The sequence below is a fragment of the Zophobas morio genome, unplaced genomic scaffold (genome assembly GCF_036711695.1).
Source record: "Zophobas morio isolate AGI-343-1 ecotype UQ-CSIRO unplaced genomic scaffold, CSIRO_AGI_Zmor_V1 ptg000058l, whole genome shotgun sequence".
Lineage (NCBI taxonomy): Eukaryota > Metazoa > Arthropoda > Insecta > Coleoptera > Tenebrionidae > Zophobas > Zophobas morio.
In genome coordinates, this window is record NW_026972163.1 from 1,297,214 (window position 1) to 1,317,482 (window position 20,269).

Genomic DNA, 20,269 nt, shown 5'->3' on the forward strand with positions numbered 1-20,269 from the left:
ATAAATCACAAGTATAGTATAGTCTCATCCTATTTTGGACATTTTAGATAGGATTCATTTGGCAAAATTTTGGGCTGACGTCATCAATTTTTTGGAGGGAGTAAATATATTTTGAATAAAAATTTATTCTGCTTATCATATGTTTAAAATATCTGCAAGCTTTCAAAGCATTCGGTTTTGCAGATTCAAAATTAAATTGTAGGTGAAACGAAGTTCACGGGGTCAGCTAGTTTTTGATAAATTTCACGCACTCACCAGATTGCGGGATGTCGAATATCCCGCACGCGTGCTTTTTACTTTCTGTAGTCGTTGCCAAGTTCAATTTTTGAAATTCTGTAAACCATTTGATTGGAGCGTAAAAAAATAATAATCTTAAGAACTACTGAAAATAGCGATAAGCGGTAAAGGTACTGTCTAAAAATGACATAAAAATCCAGCATTGTGTTAAAAAAAGCAAATGACGTCATAGTTTGAAAGGAGATGACAATCACAAATAGGTACAGCAAAGAGCGTAAATAGAAATAAAAATGAACCATTTTAGCATTTTGAACAAATACAGTTACTTTTGAAATTTCTGAATTTAATCCATAAGTAATTTTCACACTGTATATTAAGTGATACAGCAGAAACCAGTTTCCGCTTTGTGGTTGACTCTAATACTTTATGACAAGAGAGTGGATTATTGATTAGTGATTACCAATCAAAACCAAATTTGGCTGGCGAAGTCTCTCTGAAGGATACTTTTTCTGATGGATATCGGATCCGATTGAACGGTTTTATATCTTATATTTTGAATGTTCCTGTTTGGTAATAATAAGGTTTCATGGGGGTGCTTTGAAAAATAAAGTTACCACAGTATGTATACTTAAGCTTTCTTCGAAATATAGGAATTTTTTTTTGTTGATATAAAGTTTTGACATTTTTTGAGTTTGGACAATGTGGAATTTATGAAAGATAGAAACCCGAAAAACGTTTTTATATCAGTGATTCTAGTCCTGAAAACTTCCGAATCCGTTTGTTTTTGTTTTTTTAAAAAAAGTTTAACATTTACAAAACATTGGCCTTATTTATTTTCAAGAACTCAGTAATTAAAGAAATTCTGAATCTTTAATTTTAAAGAAATTGTATTGTACATAGTAAGTATATTAACTACTTCTGATAGCTCGGACCAAATAAAATAAAATGTTAATCAAATGATGGTTAAGTTGTGGGAATGAATATTGTCTTGTTTTAACAGTATAAATATTATTATTGTTTTAAGACCCACCACTGACGGGAAATTACCGTCATTTAGGCAAGACTTCCATCAATCGTTACGGGTTTTAAGACCAAGTAATGATATGCATTGATTAGATTAATAAAATATTTTTGAGGTTCTAGAATTATAGCATACAAATTCATCTAATCTTACCTCATCTCCAAGAGCCTAGCATAATTAGAATTACTGATCATTTATCCGCGCATTATTTGAAAAGTGACCTACACTGCTGTGAACTACTGACTACTGGTGCTAACTGCTAACCTATTCTGACTGACATGATCAGAGTGTTCCAAAACTTACGAACAGTTTGTGCTAGGATGCTACAGGATGAAATTGCGTGCTGAATTGTTTCGGGTTTTTCTTTACAGAGTCGACAACAATTGTTTTTTATATTTGGATATTTGATTATGTATGTTCTGTAAAAGTTGATGAGTCATACTACATACTAGAAGAAACATAAAATATACATACTAGAAGACCCATAGGCGTCGTAGCGGGGCGGCGTATGGGTTTATTTCCTAACATTACGTTGTCTAGTTTGTGGAATGTGGGGATTTCTTCGATACTGGATAAATTTAATTAACAGCGTGTGGTTCAAGTCTGTCCTTACTATGACGCGAAATAGTTCGTTTCTTTCTGTGTGTCTTAGGAAGTTTTTTTTTTCAGTAGGTACCGAAACTTGTTTCTTGTATAAATTTTCTAAGTTACCCCTTTCTATCTCGGTAATGAAAATCGCTCAATTTATGATTTCGGATGATGTCGTCTATATTGTGTGAATGATTTTCTTGTTGAGATGTTTAAATTTTCCAAATCAGTTTTTGACCATTCCAAAAGAGTAGGTTAGCAGTGAAAAACAGAATGTATTTACTGCTTTCATTAAATTTTTTCCGTTTGTGTTTTCAAAATTAATTTTAATATTGTCAGATGTTTTTCTTTGAGCTTTATCTTAGTTTTGGTATGATCAATATGGAAGGACTGATGAAAGCTTAGATATTTGTGTCTTTTCGTTCTTGGGTTTCCATTATTTCGTTTATTATTGTTACTATTAACAGACGTGCAAGTAGAAGTAGGAACCTGTAATATTAAATGTAAGGTAATATCGATATTTATAATACAAACATATATACATATAGGCAGACATCTCTATCTCTTACCATCGATATGTAGTTATTTACAGTCGAAAAGAAATAAAGACTCGATCAGTCGCTATTTGTTTATTCAGATATAACTAAATGTCTATAAACTTTGAAATACAATAAAAATATGCGTCTGCATTAACATCTACAATGTATCATAAAATAAACTTTAATTTTGATTTAGTACACTAATATAATAAAATAAATTCTATTATTTGCATAACTTACGAAAGAATGCGTTAAGTCCTAAGAGAATTCTTATATTGATTATGAAAACTAGACACATCAATTTTTTCCTATTACTTTGTATAGTGTAGCGAAACGTAAATACACTGTATTTAATAACAATTTAAAATATTTTGGCAAAGGGTAAATTGTTATTAAATCCGGAACGGGAGCACAAAACTTTAACAGATTTATTGTTATCGATATAGTTTTGTTTTATAGTGAGATGGTGTTTATAGTTTAAAAATATAGTTTATCTATAATATCCTTTATAATTATGAACAAGATTATTTTTTGTTTAGGTTTATAAAATAACTGTATAAAATCACATGCCTAAGTTGTAGTACAAAAATGCTAAAGTGGCCAGGGAAACGTTTTTAAACAAGTATTACGATTACAACAAAAATATCAAGTTCTCTTAAATAATATGTATTCTCCGATTATTTAGATCACGATTACGAAATATCGTGGAAGGATAACGCTATCGTACTTCCACGTGTAAGACGGCTCGGACTTTTCCAGTTGGCCATTTTTTCAATGCAGCTTGTCTCGTTTTCAGCTCGATCCTACCCAGATGTTTATCCTGAAATACTCTAGTAAGAAATATTATCTCACAGAAGTTCATATTTTTATTGCTGTTTTAAAAGTTACCTCGGTCATTTTAATTTTGGTGTACCATAGTATCTAGTGTGGCCAATGTGCACTTAGTATGAATGTATTATACATATTTAGATTTCACCCCGTACAGTATTTATTAGTTAAAATAGATACATGAAAAAATTCTATAAAGGATTTATGTAGCTGTAATATCTAGTTCTATTATTTATTATGTCATGCATCGAAAATTTCTATGTGAATATTATTAAATATGTAGGTGTCTATTTTATCTTAAAAGTTTCGTGCTTAATTTGTAAATTTTTGACTTTATGTATATTTTGATAGGTACTCGATAGTCACTAATTAATTATAATTCACTATTTTTCTGCCAAAATTTTTCCCTTGACAAACAAGTCAAATCTCTTAAAATATTGTAAATTTTATATAATAATATTGTATGCAATGATAAATTTAATGGCAGTGTTACGAGTTATAATAATAATTATTACAAAATACAGATAAAATCGGTACTTTGTATACAAGAATATTAATGACACATGTAGGGTTTTGATTTAGAGCCAGCCACTATACTTGAACACAATTCTCGAGGTCTGTCAAGCGTGTTCCGCAACCGTTTCCATATTGATTAACTATTTATAGTCCTTTTCAAAATAAGGTGAATTGTCTGGAAGTGTTGGTTTTCATACTACAAGTGTCACTAATTTTGTTATATAGTGTACATTAATATTAAAATATGCAGTATCAATTTTTAGTAAATAAAATATCTAATAAAATAACAGAATTAGACGAACCACTATAATTTATTCATTTTTTTAATAATATTCGAAGATTTCAAAATATAGTAGGTCGTCATGTTCTGAACGATACATTTATAATATAAATTACATCTGCAGGTATTAGTTTAATGGCAACCTTTATTTGAAAGAATTTAATTACCTAAGTCGATTTAAAAATTTCTGCACAAAATTTAGAACCCGAATAATTTGTAACAATACCATTGGTTGCTTATCACGTATTTACCTAAAAGTGGTAGCTTTTCAGTCAATGAAGTTATTGCTTTTCGTGTAGTTATATTTTAATTAGCAATAAATGCTACTCGAAAGTCATTCATTCCTAAAGTCTACTTGGTGGAGTTGGTTGGATGATCTTCAAAACTTACAGTAATAAAAAATAGTACCGAGTGATCGAAAATTTTCACCTGAAGTGGACTATGGTCATCACTTTGGTCGCTATTTTAAACACAATAAAAAGTCACGTACAGTGAAAATACTATAAAAAGAACATACTGAATCATCACGATCTGTCACTTAGGCAATGGCCAGTGGTGTATTATTTGTGTTTTGAAATAGGATCATTCTAAAAAATATATTTTCATATACCTAGATACTTTTATAGATATTAACATTTATTATGCTCGTTTGAACAAAGTACGAAAAGCACTCATGAACTACGAAAAGACGAAACGCAACACCGTTAGGTTGAGCTACAAAGGAACCACAAAACAGGATGTTGAACGGAATGATCAATGCAGTTTCCTCCCCCTAAATTCGCAAGTGGACTCGTTCAGACATTTTTACGGCTACTGCGACGTTTCATTGGTGTGAGTGTTCTTCCCAAAATGTTTTCACTCTACAAGATTCAAACTTAAAAAAGTTATATCAAGATGTTATTAATATTATTTGTGCAAAAGTTAAGAACGTTTTGATTTCGGACGTTCTACCGTACATGCACAATTAGTTCTAAATTTAAAAATTTCAACGCCATGGAAACAGTTGGGAAAACGTAAAAAAATAATCTTTCAAAACTGTCAAGTGATTGTCATTAATAATAATTATTCGACAACCATTTAAAAGAACACTTAAATCCTTCTCAATTCCGGGTTTTACTTGATTTGTTTTTTTTTGGTTGTAAATTATTTTAAGTTTTTTTTTATTGAGGTAGTTAATTCCACAGTTTATGAAATATTTCTGTACTAGGCTTTCCACTTCAATACCATTTCATTAGAGATTATTTTTTTTGTATATAATACTCCTTATTACGAATATTTTTTCAATTAAGATAAATTAAACTGACAATGAATTAAATAGTTTCGAATAATTGCTTAAAAACTGTTTTATTTTTTCTGTGACCATAAATGAAATTACGAGTGAAATTGACCAACTGGAATGTGTTACAGTTAAACTTAAATATATGTAGTTGGTTTACAAAATAAATAAGTAGTTTTACGAAAAGTGATTTTATAAAATGGTGTATTCCCTTTGTGACAATTTATAAACTTTAGCCGCATATAATTCAAATAAGTATACGAAAAGGAAATTAAGGGCAATTTTATAAAAATTGTCAGCAGCACAAGTTTTGGATAGTTTTAGATGTAGTTTGTACAACTTCGTTGTTTAGCAAAGCAGATTTAAATTATACAAATAAATGTTAAGGGAGGAATTCGGTATAAGGCACTTCATGTTAAATGACTAGTTAAAATTGCTTCAAAATTAGTATTTACTTGAAACGGAAATAAATTATAGAATGAAGAATCTACAAAATGAAATATAATTATGTTGTTTCCTTATTGCAGTAGAAAAAAAAATGAAATAAGTTATGTTGCATTTATAAATACGAAGAAAACATTTAGTGAAGTTGTAGGCCAGTGGATGCTTGTAGTCATTTTAGGAAAATCTAAGAAGTATAAGATTAAAACATAATGCTATAATGCAACAATATATTTACCAACTGTATCAATGGCGTATTTTTTGGATTATCTAGCAAAATGAAGTCGTCTACATTGTGATGAATATCAACAATAACGTCGATATAAACCAATATTTAAAACTACCAATAATTTTGCCTGATATCAAAGGAAAAGCATCAAAGTTTTTCCTCGTGAACGAGCATTTAGACGTATCTAGAAAATATGTACCTCTAAGGTCTTTAGACTTTAGTATTTACATATTCTTTTGTAAATACAGCCATGGCAAAGGTGAAAAGTAACCAATACATAAATTTGGTATTATGCCTCAAGAATTAGCTGCTTACTTATACTTACGATCCATTAAGGAATATACAGGACACTGGTTTTGCCGGACGTCTCCCACTTTGTTAGTAAATTTCGAGTCTGATTTTAAGGTGTTAAAGAGCCACATTATAAGGATTGTGTTATTAATAAATCTGTTATTAGTAACGTAAACATTTTGGGGACTGATTAAAAATCTCAAAATGCAATATTATTTCAGAAAATACGTTCAAAAATTCCTTGAACAAATATTATCGTTGTATTGTGTATTTCGAATAAAAAAATTATTGCAGTTAAATTCTCTTAAGAATTTGAATTCATTGACTTGATTTTTTTATGTTCAGACAGTAAAAATTTACATTAACCACCAATGTTCTTATTTCTCAGTTTATGTTTAAATTATTTTCCTCGCCTTCTACTTCATGTAAGAGACATTTTTGTCATTTTTAGTACATATTTTGTCTTACTATGGCAATTTTTTCTAATCTTCTAAAGCTATTTTCTGTGAAATATCGGAATTAAATTACTGACTAATAACATGTTACAGAGTATCTTGTGTGATTTTTAAAAACATCTATCATTTAAAGACATGTTATTCCATTGTGTTTGTAATTTGGAATAATGGTTAGACGGCACCGTTGTTACAACCAAAAGTTATTGTCATAATTACTATGTGCAAAAGACATGTGATGGCTAAAATAATAATAACATACAACGCTAAATTAAGTATGATATCGCCATTAGGTAATTAAATTCTCGTAAATGAATAATATGAAATTGAGTCGCACTATGTGTATCAATCGGTACAGAGGTCAAGAATAAATGGAGGTACATTGTGAGGGTAAGTAAGGAGCTGTATCTTCTGTAGGTAACATTTCTGCCAACTTCCATTTATCTCTAATTTGTTCAACTTTCTCGAATACCCTCAAAAAATTAAGACCAGCCAGCAGCGATATGTCCTCCTCGCTCCAGACTGGATCCGCAAGAAGTTCAGCTAGCAGATGGGGATACCTTGATACATCTTCCAGACCTACCGGAGTCATATTGATGCCATCGTAACCGGCCCCGATGCCGACGTGATCGATTCCTGCCACACTCCTAATGTGGTTAATGTGTTTGATGACATCGTGCATCGAGGCGTTCTCGTTACAGGTGACCAAATACGTGTAAAAGTTAACCATGACAATGCCTCCGTTGTGTGCCACCAGCTTGAGGACGTCATCAGGCACGTTCCGCGAGGAGTTGCACAGAGAATAGGCGCCAGAATGGGAGAAGATGACTGGCGCGTGGGAGGCGTTGATGGCGGCTATAGCGGTTCTTATGGAAGTGTGGGAGAGGTCGATGATCATACCCAGCCGGTTCATCTCTTTAATCACGCTTTTACCGAAGTCCGTCAATCCCTCTGATCTTGGGGAATTAGCTCCCCACGCCCAGGGGGTGTCGCATGAATGCGTGATCGTGAGATAGCGGGCGCCCAGGTTGTAGAAGGTCCTCAAGACCGCCAGCGAGTTGCCCAGGGCGTGTCCTCCCTCGACCCCGATCAGGGAGGCTATGCGACCCTCCTTGTGCACCTGGAGCAGCTCGCTGGAACTTCGCACCAGCCTGAAATGCTGAGCGTTGATGTCGACCAGCCGCTTGACAACGTCTATTTGTTCTAGTGTAATTTGCACCGCATCGAGATGCTGGGCTTTGCAAGGCACGTAGGCTGACCAGAACTGGGCCCCCAGAAGCCCCCGCTTTAGTCGCGGAATGTCCGTCTGGGACCAACGGCTTTTGGACCACGGTTCTTGCTCTTCAATGGCACTGAGATTTAGCTTGGACAGCTTGTTGTGAACAAACTTACGCAAGTTCCAGGGCAAGTCATTGTGTCCATCGATTAACGGAACGTTCTTCAATAAACGATGGACGATTTCTAGGCGTTCCTCTAACGTTTGGGGTTTTATCTCAGGAGTTAAGGCAAAAGGAAGGCTTAAACTAGCCGCTACAATCGCGACTATAACACATACCGCGAGGCAGATGCACCAGGGACCAAAAACTGAACTTCTAGATGAATCACTGTCGGTACTGCATGAGCAGGATTCTAGGGATGCTCCGTAATCATAATCGTAATAGAAATTATTCGGGACGTAATTAGGCACTGCACTAAAAGAAGTTTCTTGATGGACTGGCAGTTGGCGCGGACATGGAGGAATCTAAAATAATAACACATTATTAGAATTTTGTATAATGGTCTTGTTTATTTTTAGAATACACCACTATATTTTCATATAGAATACAAATTGAAAAGTTAGCTGCTTCCAATAAATAATACGACTCCAATTAATAGTACTAAATATTGAAGACCGGGATCAAACGTTCCAGGATTTGATGATGGAAGATTGTCCGCAGTTTGTAATTCGTTGAAATATCTATTATACAGTATTTGATATCTGATTGCGTTTAATACAGCTCGTCTTAAGTAAATAATCTAAAAATACGTTTAGCAATAAAGGATGTTTCTCTTTTTAATAACATGTTATACAATTGTTTTACATTACAGACCGTTACACAGCGTGATCCCAAAAAATTAATAAATGAGTCAGTTTATTTTATTGATCAAATCAAAAATTGCAAATCGAATGCTCCGAAACCTTTTAAAGTTATCATGGCATGGTAAATTTGTATTAAAAATATATCTGTTTATTCCTTCTAAAAAATTTACGGCGTCTTAAAGTTTTGCTCAATAAATGCTAGCGAAAATGAACAAAATATGATGAGTCTATATTTGTGATTTATCATTACCTTCACATTTTTTAGAATTGCTTATGCAGGGTGACTCAGAAAAATGTCATGTATTTTACTGATTCAATCAAGAACTGCTCACTTCATTTTCCGGAAAAATTGGAAATATAATACGTATAATATTGTTATTGTTAGTATTACACTGCACTTATCCGAACTGATATACCTACGTATCCTTGCAAAAATGTTAATGATGTCATCACAAAATTTCCTAACGGAAAACCTTATTTGAAACATACGCCTAGTCCACTTTTTGCATTTACTTTAATATTACATGCTTATCTTTATTTTAACTTTTAGGAATTTTCATAAAAAATAGAATTCACAAAATCAAATTTTGTAATTTTTCGAATAAGCTAGACATGTCTTATTCAAATTTCTTAATAAAATGATAAAATTAAATTTTGAGAATTTTTATTTTATATGATAACCGATAATAATATAAATTAAAATAAAGATATGTGTGCACTTTTAAAGTACAGGAACATGCTATGCAGTGGCATCAATAATGCCCCTGCAGCCCCTGTGCCGACTATTGTTCTTACATTTAAAGTAGATAATAATCAACGAGAAAAAAATTATTATCAGTTAAACATATTTCGATTACATACTTATATTTATACATTGAAAGAGTGCGACAATTAAGCACGTACCTATAGCAGAATACGTGGTGGTAGGTTAAAAGTATGCATTTGTCTTAAAAGAAAATGAATTTTGACTGATTTTGTCTTGTCAAAACAGAAGAGAGGATTAATTATTATTAATTATGCTACAATGGAGCAAAACGTTCTGAATATTATTTAGGGTGAGTCGCTATTATTAGAATAATAATTATTTTATTATAATTAAAAATTGCTGATATTTTAAAAAATTCTCAAATGGAAACACATAACATTATCTTCTGAAGTTGAAACACGTTTTAAATAATATAATAAAAGTAACTTAACAATAAATACAGAAAATGAAGCAAAAACGAAAATTTGAAGAAACATTTTTAGCAAATTTAATATTACCCTATTACGAAACATTTTTGTAATTGGAATCTTTGTGGGAAATTTCTTGTTGCTCAGTGCAATCTGTTCGCTTTAAACAAAAAATTACGTTGAACAATTGACACTACACATTTAATGCGACGAAAAGATCTTAGATTATGAACCAAAAGAGATATATATTTTTTTATTCAACTCCGGGCGGAATCATAAAAACAATGACTAGCACAATTGCATGGCTTCCAAAAGAAATTGCGTAGTACATTACATCTGGGAAGAATATATAAGCTACATTTAATATTAATAAGCAAGATGGAGTGCTGCATTTTATGTGCTTCAGAGCATATTATTTTTAAAAGAGATCCTAAAATGTTTAGAAAAAATAAGAGAAACGTTGTGACGTTGACACGAATGCGTCATTTAAATATGACAAAGGATAAATTGATATTGTAAAAGTGAAATGAAAACTACACTGAAAGTTCAGTTTCTCGCTCAAGACGTAGGCGAAGCATATCACTTCAACATTACTACTTTTACAAATTTGTTTTTAGTTGTTTTCAGTTTCCAAGAACACCGACTCTCAAAAATTTCCTATTCTGAGTATGCTGTGTGTGTCTTTTACTGAAACAAAATTTAGAAATGTTTTTGCTTACTAATAATAAAAATAAAAGCTAAACTTGATACTTCGCAAATATATGAAATTGTTTCCAGTTGAATAGTTACGTGGGCTCATTATTTTTCTTTAGATTTTTACATAATAATCCGCATAAAAAAGTGTTAAAAGTGTAATCTCGTAATATTGATTACTATGCAGTATGACGAAGAAAACGACATTCGGTGCTTTAAATATATTATGGATATATAGAATATTAACCAAAAATGTATTTATTTATTTATTCCCACTAGAAAGTTTACGACGTTACCTCAAAAATATTAAATAATAAATCTTTATTGGAAATTACGTTCTGGGTTCAATTTTGCTTGTGCATTTAATTTTTGAAATTACTTGAACAATGTGTTTCTAAAAAAGAGAACGAAGTAATGTCTTTTGTTGATTGTCTCAGAAACGGTTCGTCTAATTTCGTCAAATTTTTGTGGATACAATAGCTTTGTATACAAAGTTCGTCCCTCTATCTTACTTAAAAAAACTGGTGACTTTAGCAGAACTTCCCTCTGGCCTGAAGTACAAGCCAACAAATTCCACTTCTTTGAAAAATTATAATAACACAATACCACAAATGTAGGGGTATATAATTTTCTAAAATATAAATAATATTTGACAATAATCGATCCTGTAGTTTCGGACATTATCTATCTGCCTCATAAAAATCGACAGTGACAATAAACGGTCGTACCCGAAATGTGGTGCAAATTTTGCTCAATATCAGGTAGTTATAGGTAGGTATTTGGATACGTCTGATCGAATTGAGGTTTGTCTTGGAACTGTAGGGGTTCAGATAGTCTGGAATCGTTCTTAAAGCAATTGAATAAATTCAAAGAAGAATAGAAACATTTAGTGGTATAAATTTAAATCTTAAGGGAAATCAAATCTTTTTTAGACTAAAAAAAAAACTGAAATTTTTATGTAAAAACAAAAAGCGATAGGTATATTGAAAAAGATGTGGTTCGTAGACAAACTTTTATGCAATCTAAAATTGTCTAATATAAAAAAATAATGAAATTTTGGGACATGATAAGTATTTGGAAACGTGTTAGCTACAAATCTGCTACTGTCACATCATAATTTTAGTTTATAAGATACTGTATGTAAGCTTCGGAATAATGGAAGTATTGCTTGCGTTTGCGAACTACTGCCAGCGTTATTGCAGTCGCGGACACGTTTTTTGCTACAACGTCGGGAATTCTAAGCAACAATTACTATTTTTCGAAGTTCTTCTCAGTTAGACGAGTTCTCTTAGATGTTAAAATTTATTTAAAAATTAAAAATGACTGTTTAACATCACTATTTGCGTGATGATCTTGATTAGCTAAACCCTGAACTGAACGCAGCGCCACTGAGTTGGAGACTGTACAGTCGGCCAGCCAAATTTATCGCCTGATGTCGCGCCGTCGCATTTAGTGTTTGTCTGATTGATTCCTCATAACTTCGGATCTTCCTAACTTTGCATACAATCTATTCTGTTGTTTCAAAGAGTTATGGTCGTCTTATTGAACGATTTCAGAAATGATATCTTTCGTAATTTAACAATGACATCAATACGTTTTATTAATATGTATGTATGTAGGACAGGACAGGATCGAAACATAAACAAACATTTACTGACAGTAAATATGAAATCCCTAACTAAGAATTTTACCGTAATTCGGTCAGGCCGTTACAAAATTTTGCACAGCAGTTCGGTCGCGTCTTAGAAATGCATAGACAGGCGGAAGCAAAATACCATTTTTTTTAATTCTAGCGTCATGAGCGTCGAGAAAACATGAAAGTAGCCAATTTTAGGGTAGACCTTATTACAATACTTCCTTAGCTAACGCTAGGGAAGTTCAGAATTAAAAGAGTTTTTTAAAGGAGATTCACTGAACTTCCTTGCCAATTAAAATTTTATCAAATAGTCTCATTTCAAAATTTACTGTCATTTCCAAGAAAGCATTTATTAGTAACTGATGTGTAAAATTTCAGGTAAAATTTTCTAAATGTCATAGGAGAAGGAGCGACTTTATTTGTAAAAATTGCTGTCAACAAGCCAATTGCATAATTCCTAAAAATTTTATTAAACAAACTTTAACTGAAAAATGTACCCTGATACGTTTACGGTATTTGTTGCATTTTAGAAGCGAGGGAAATTTTACAATTGGTAAGACAAACTCGATTAAGAATTGATATTTGTATAACACTGTATCTTACAGCACACATTGAATCAATAATTTAGTTCCTTATGTACAAATGAAAAAAGCAAAATTAGGATTTTAGTGCTCCTGGTGTTCGAATAAAGGGAATGAGTTTTACTCGTGTGGAGAAATGGCTTTGCACGCTGCTTTTATGTAAGATAAAATAAACTGTTTCAAATTTGTTTACACATCACTTAACACTTTATTCTTCGTTTCTAATTTAAATTATTATTATATTATAAAAGTCAAGTCCAAATCCAATTCTCTTATCAGTCTTATCACATTTTCATAATAAAAGATTTAACGACTTTTTACCGAGTTCTAATGTTTCGAATAGATTCAATGGCGCAGATTTTGGGCTATTCATTACTCTAATAAATGAATTGCGTTGTTTTCGGTACCTTCATTTTCGTCCATTAAATGAATTGGAGGCTAGATAGAATACTCATTTAATTTTTTTTCCCATGTTTACAACTGTTAATGGGTAATTTAGATTATATTCATAACTTAAGTTGATTTATAATTTTGACTCACCAAAGGCATACTTGTTCCTGTTTTATGTTTTATGTTTTCTCGACGTCCTTATGGTATGAAAAAACAGGTCCCTCGTTTCTATCAAACCCGTCTGCTTGTCGTTTGTCTTTTGACGTCTACAGTCTGCCTCCTGTGTCAATTTTTATTAAATAGATAATCTCCGAAATTACTGAACCGATTGTTGTGAAATTTTATGTGTTTTAAGAACATCGTGCAGATGGTAAAATCCTAATTAAAATTTCCTTGATCATCCCCACCAATAATGTGGAGACGTCACCTCACAATTTTACTAAGTCGATGTTATTTAAATTTTATAAATCATAATCCGGTTTAATATTCACCCTGGACACCCAGATTTTTGGGAAAAAATTAAAACTGTATAACAACATTTTACAATTTACCTAGCTTTGAAACTGCAAAATTAAGTTTTGCAAAGGTTGTAACGTTATCCTATGCTTGGTAAATCATTAATCAAAATTTATTCGCTTATTGTTCTCCGTTCCTCTTCCCTAAATTGATGACATCATCACAAACTTTTGTAATAGAAAAACTTACTTCACACATACGCAAAGCATGCTTCTTTACACACATATATATCTTTATTTTATAGAGGTCATGATAAAAAATAAAACTGATAAAATAAAATTTTATAATTTTCGAAAAACCTGGATATGTTGTTTTGTACTTCTGAAACAACTGGATGAGAGCAGTTTTGTTGAAATAACCTTAATTAATAAATAAACTTATTAATAGTCTCATTTTAATTTGAATTAGACACGGACTTCTTCGCTATCACACTGTATATTAGTGGATTAAAATTACCAATAAAAAAGTTCAGGGGAAAAATGAAAACACAAAGCAGTATGGTCTTGATTGTATTTTATGGAAGGCAATCTTAAATAATTTATTTAATTTAGTAACGCAGTTCATCGATAACTATCGTACACAGAATTTATTGTCGTTCGTGCAGAAGATTTAGGCGCTCCGTGGCCCAACCTTTACAGCACCCAGGGCGATTAGAAACGCTCGTAGCGAGCTTGGAAAGCCCCATTTTCTTTGGAATTAAATTACTACTGACATTTATACATCAGTGCGGCATTATATAAACCACAAAAACAGTGCCCCGAAAAGCTTTTCTTGTATATGGTACATAAAAGTGATTGATAAAATTATTTTATCAAGTATTTGTTGAACAAAACATTTTTAATTTTTTTTATCAAAAGTGTCAAAGTTAGTAGGAATATGTCGCTTATGATTCTTGTGAATTTGAAGTTTTAATGATAATGGGGAATTACGTACAGAACGACAAACCATTTTCATAAGTATTGCATGTGAATTGCCGAGAGTGGTGTTTGAAATTATATCCTATTAAACTATTAATATTCGAACTCAAAGCTCCATTTTTAATAGATTACACAGGCCTGCGATGGTTTTCCCCCAACAAAATCAAGTAGGAATTTCGGTAGGTCTTAGATACTCATGTATAAAAAAAAATTGCAAAAATTTCTATCACGCACAGTTTCTGCAAAAAATATTTTTTTCAGTTTTGTTCTTAGTACTATAAAAATTAACTTCTAGATTTTGTGGTAATAATATATATGGATAATGGTGTTGATATTTCATTTTGTGTTCAGCTTAGTAAGAGTTATTTCTGTCGACTATGCGCTTACTACCCTGAATTTAAACAAAAATTACTAATGTCTTCTAGGAAATGGGTTGTTAATTCTTCAGATAACTTCTGTTACATTTGTAGAACTTATTTAATCCAAAAACAACAACAAATAATTTCTGAATTTATCCAACAACTATGCGAAAGTTATTTTAAAGTTAATATAAAAAAGCAAGACAAAAAATGGGTGCCTCATAAAATGTGTTCATGCACCTCGCAAATGGTCAATAGGAAAAAAAATCTTTAAGTTTGCTGACACCAATGGTTTGGATGGAGCCACAAAATCATACAGACGATTGTTACTTTTGCTGTTCAAATATAAAAAGATATACTTAATGCGAAAAATGTAACAGCAATAACATATCCTATCGTGAATACAAGAGAAAACGCTTAAATCATAGCTTTGAAGAAAGAAAAAAAGAAGCTTTTCGATTTATTTGTTTTTTTAAGTCTTGTCTATAACTAATTTAGTTCATTTAATAAATAAACATTCAATTGTATATTCTTTATATTTTATTTTTTCATAAAAATTGTTTGAAAAACTATGAATATTTAGGCCTACATAAAAATAAATCTCGATGTGCTACAAAAAAACTAGAGTTATATTTTAATTCGGCATACATAAGTATATAAAAAAAAAACAATATTATTTAAAAGGGAAATTAAAAGTTATATTTCGCAGGCCTGTGTTATTAGCATTCTTAAAAATGAATAATGACTTACGTTGTGTTATGCCAAATGCTATTACTTTCCTTAAAAAAAGAAGAAAAAAATGCCCTCAAATAAAGTGGCAAGAACAAAATAGTTTGATACTTTTAATTTTGTAAAACAAACAAATAAATAAATATATATATATTCACTTATACATAATTTTATTTTCATTAAATATTTTATGCTTTTCTACAGAAATCTTAAGAATTTTAAATATTATAGTGTAATTAATTTCGAAATGCCGTCTTTAATTCATTTTATATTCAAGCGACATCGTGCTTTAATAACATAGTTAAATTTTAATTTTGTTTTTTAATAAAACCCGCTGTCATAATAATGTGATTACGTGAACCTAAATCTTAATTTGTTTCTCCCTTGAATTTTAAATATATGCTTACACGAATATTTAGTTAAAAATGAATTAAACTCATTTGAGATCTACATGTAAATTTATTTCAAAGTTTAATAACTGGTCAATCTTTGTAATAAATTACATCAACATTAATTTTCTAATTAAAAGACGTTGTCAATTAAGCGAAAGCTGTTACAAATGGCTAAATTTTAATCAAAATTAACAGATAGCGTTTCAGTAGAAATGGCAAAGACAGCACAGTCAATTTATCAAAGAAAATCAACTGTGTATAGTAAATTATGTGTTGTCAAAAAATTTGTAAATTAACGATTCAACATACTAAATGAGATATTGGCAAGGAAAAACAACATATAAATCTGAAGGGTAATAAAATGGCATTAAATTCCCTATGATCAAAAACAGAAACCCGACTGGAGTTTTTGACATGTTCAACAATCAGTACGTTTTTAAATTATTCAATAATTTAATTGAGATGATTAAAGAAACAGAGTCCGACTATGTCATTCATTATAAGGTAATGATATTATATACTTCTTGTAGGTATTTTCCTGTCTCATTCGAATGATAATATCAACATAATAAACATTTTTTGTTCTGGCTGTCCTTCGTTAACGATATCATTATATAGAATAGAAGGATGAAAGGGTTTCTTTCAGGAATGTTTGACTGTGTTCATTGGGCTCAGCATTCGTTTGCAGCAATTCACTTACAGTGGTTTGCTGGTTTCAATAAATGTCACTACACAAAATTTATTTATCGGTAAACAGTACAGATAAGAGCTAAAGAAGTATTTATGTTCTGAATAGTAAGATATAACATTTTTAATCAAAAGTACGTGGGTATGACTAAAATAGGACAGAAGTAAGCAACATTCAATATCTAATTTTCAAGTATTTTACCCAGTTTTACTGCCATATCTACAAAAAAAAAAAAATAGGTGCAAGAACATTTTGAGTTTATAATAAAATGAACATTTTTAGTATTATAGAGATTACTTGTATCGAATTGTTAAATTGCTCTCTTGATCTGATTTAGGATATTTTGTCCTACCTAATACAGTTCCTTGAGGCCCGTAACAAAAGATCTAACACCGAATGTGTGAGAAAAATGAGTTCCGTAATTAGGTCGTTATTGCATCTTCGGGAACTGCATTAAAAACCTGGTTAATTTTTTTTCATTAATTTTTGTCCTTATCGCATTTTAATACCAACATTATTATATCGTTATGCGGAACATTATAGATTTGTTCGATTTCTTAGAACGATTTAGACGACGGCACCGCAACAACAACTTAGATAACGATAACGATAATTCAATATTTCAACTAAATTTTAAAATTTGACTAAGTTCGGCTGGATAATTATTACACTTCAATATTATATTGTATACTTTTAAAATTTATTGTTAATGGTCAAAAATCTGAAATTTATTTAGTGACTTTGTGTTGTGTAACATTTAAGAGTATCTGCAGCTTATTAGGTTAAGCAAACAAAGTGAAAATACATATTTCATGGTTTCACGAATAAAAATATTTCGTTTTTTAATTTATAAAAAGTACGGAGAAGGAATATGATAATTGAATTTATAAAATGTATTTACGACAGTGTCTCAAAAATAATATAAAACGTTCAAAATACAATACAAGTTTTCCTCTTGGAGATGTGAGTAATTTATGAAAGATACACCGTAAAAATAATGTTATACTTGAGGCAAGTCTGAAATGAAAATCAATAAAGAATTTTAAATGTATTCGATAATACAGTGCAAAACTGATGTTATTCATTTGACAGTTTTTTACTTGTGGCTAGCAACTCTTACGAAATAATTCAAGTTTGTTTTTTAGAATTCCGGCATATTTGTTGTCAGAAAATTCGCTTTTGGCATAAAAAAGTTGTAGGTACAAAACAAACAAAGTTAGATACTTTCTAACATTAACAAAATAGACTTTCCATCTGAAAAAATGAGGAAGACTGTGTGAGGTTATATCAGATTAAAAGAAGTTTTCGAGAATTTTTGTAAAATATGGTAACAATGACTTGAGAATTTATTCTAAAACTGGTTTGGCACTAACGTACGTATGTTTCAAAAGTTTTGGCACAAAATTCGAAGTAGGTAAAATGCGTGATATAAAATTTGAAGAGGGTTTGGAAACAAAAATTCTTCAACAGCTTGCAGTTACACTGACAGTTTAGTTTATGAAATTGGTTGAACCGAAATGTCTTACAAATTAAATGTCTACAGAAATATTTACAACGTAGTTGGGCGGATACCTATAAGTCTGAAATAGTTAGTATTTTTGAAAATCAAAATATTTCGTGGAGACCTGTTTATCGAACTATATCTGAGTACAAACAAGCACATACATAAACTTACCGAAAAGTGAAAGATCTAGAATTTTACCCAGGCCAGGGCTGATAAATTGATACAAGAGCAAAGAGAAAGGTCGGAGTCTCAGTAATAAAATTGGGACATAAGTGTAGTGATAACACTGCTGATGCCCCAACCATATTGTCCAATGCAACATGTTATTGTTTTATGCGTGTACTCAAGTAATATGATGAACAACTTTCAGGATTCAAATATTATGTTTACTATTTTATGCATAATAGCTATTTATGGTATAACTGAATAAAAGTGAATTTTATCCAACGAAAAAACAGTTTAGCACACGAGGCGAAGCCGAGTGTGATACTGTTTTCGAGTGGATAAAATTCGTTTATTCACGTGTATCATGCAAGATTTTTTCCAATTTCGCAAAATTTTTCAAAAAATTTATTGTTTAGGTAATCCATACATAAATATTAATTGTGCTATTACTAATATGATGAACATTTAAAGAAGGTAAATTGCCTAAGCTGGCTGTACTTTCGTCACGGTCAAATTCAAAGGACGTTCCTGGACTTTCATTAAGATTGTTTTACAGGAGGTGCAAATTTTAGTTGAATATCTACGCATCCATAGCAACGAAAATTTCAGTGGTAGTGCGAATTTTTAGTTTTTTTACTTTATTCGTGTTGTCAATGACAGTGTGAATAAAGTGTTGCAATAAACATTTTATTCATCCTTTCGATTAAACTATTGTTTTAATAGCGATATTTAACGTACAAAATGAACATTTTATGAGTAGAAATTGGAAAAATAATTATTTTTTGATAAATCTAATTTTATACTGACCAGCTTAAAGTTTTTATAGTTAAAAACTACGCCAACAAAATTTGCGCGAATTCTAAAAATGCCTGATAACTTACTTGGATAGTGAAAATATTTGTCGAAGACGTATTATTGTTAAAGCATTCTTGGTTAAAGTTTTGTTGTGACTATATATTTTCTTACGGTACATCACAATTTAGGGTTGGAAAAGGGAATTAACTCCAGAACGAGTTTTGGCTTTAGAGAAGTCGTTAACGAGAAATTCAAAATAAACATCCATATTTATTTACTTAAGGATTAGGAACACGCGAAACGAAGGATGTCATAGCCAGAGAAAAAACTACGCGCTCTAAGGGTTTCCTTTAACAATTATTAATTGGTGATAATAAATTTATTAGGATATCGAAGAAATATTTTACATTTACTGGCTGTTTCGATTGAAAAGTTCCGTTTGAAACAGAAATGAGTATAATTCAGTATGAAATGCACTTTATTTCTTTTTAGAGCGATTTTACTGCATTAGAAGAAATAAACAGCGATAATGTGCTATAAAAATCTGTGTTGTCAAATAACATTTCTATTAGTTATTATTCCGGCTCTTATTGATGCTTGTTAAAACGCAGAAGACAAAGAGAAGAACTTAATTTGCAGTACAAAAGCAAACTTAAAAAAGAAGGTCACGTGACATCATTCAACCCTGTTCGATGCTGTTACATCGTAAAAAAACAAATTTACCACTACCAGAAGTTTGTTTACAAGAGAAATTTTACCTGGTAATCTAAGAAATTGCCATATCCCATGTGGTTACAAGGACACGGGCAGTTCTGGATATGGTATCGGAGTTCCGGGTCTAGCATCCACGGGTCCGGCTCGGTCCCGTGGCCTCTGTTGACCATGGGGCCTATGCATCACGGCTGCTGCATTGATCACCTCGTGCTACCTGCACCGACTGTGGAGTGCCTGGA

At 31.3% G+C, this 20,269-nt stretch overlaps 1 protein-coding gene across 1 annotated transcript; it reads right to left on the minus strand.

Moving 5' to 3' along the window:
• Positions 1-2,479: 2,479 nt before the first annotated feature.
• On the minus strand, positions 2,480-20,263 carry LOC135143265 (dipeptidase 1-like). Its single transcript, XM_064075138.1, has 2 exons — positions 20,075-20,263; positions 2,480-8,439 (listed from the first exon to the last, which is right to left on the minus strand). Exons 1-2 carry the CDS (start codon positions 20,198-20,200, stop codon positions 7,060-7,062), a joined length of 1,506 nt encoding a protein of 501 aa, XP_063931208.1. The 5' UTR covers positions 20,201-20,263; the 3' UTR covers positions 2,480-7,059.
• Between the last annotated feature and the right edge of the window lie 6 nt (positions 20,264-20,269).

What these genes read in the sequence shown, in the direction of transcription:
- LOC135143265 (XM_064075138.1), bottom strand. Translation starts at nt 20,200, where the DNA reads ATGGTCAACAGAGGCCACGGGACCGAGCCGGACCCGTGGATGCTAGAC. An exon ending in GCAATTTCTTAGATTACCAG is followed by an intron (nt 8,440 to 20,074) that starts GTAAAATTTCTC and finishes TTATTATTTTAG; the next exon opens with ATTCCTCCATGTCCGCGCCA.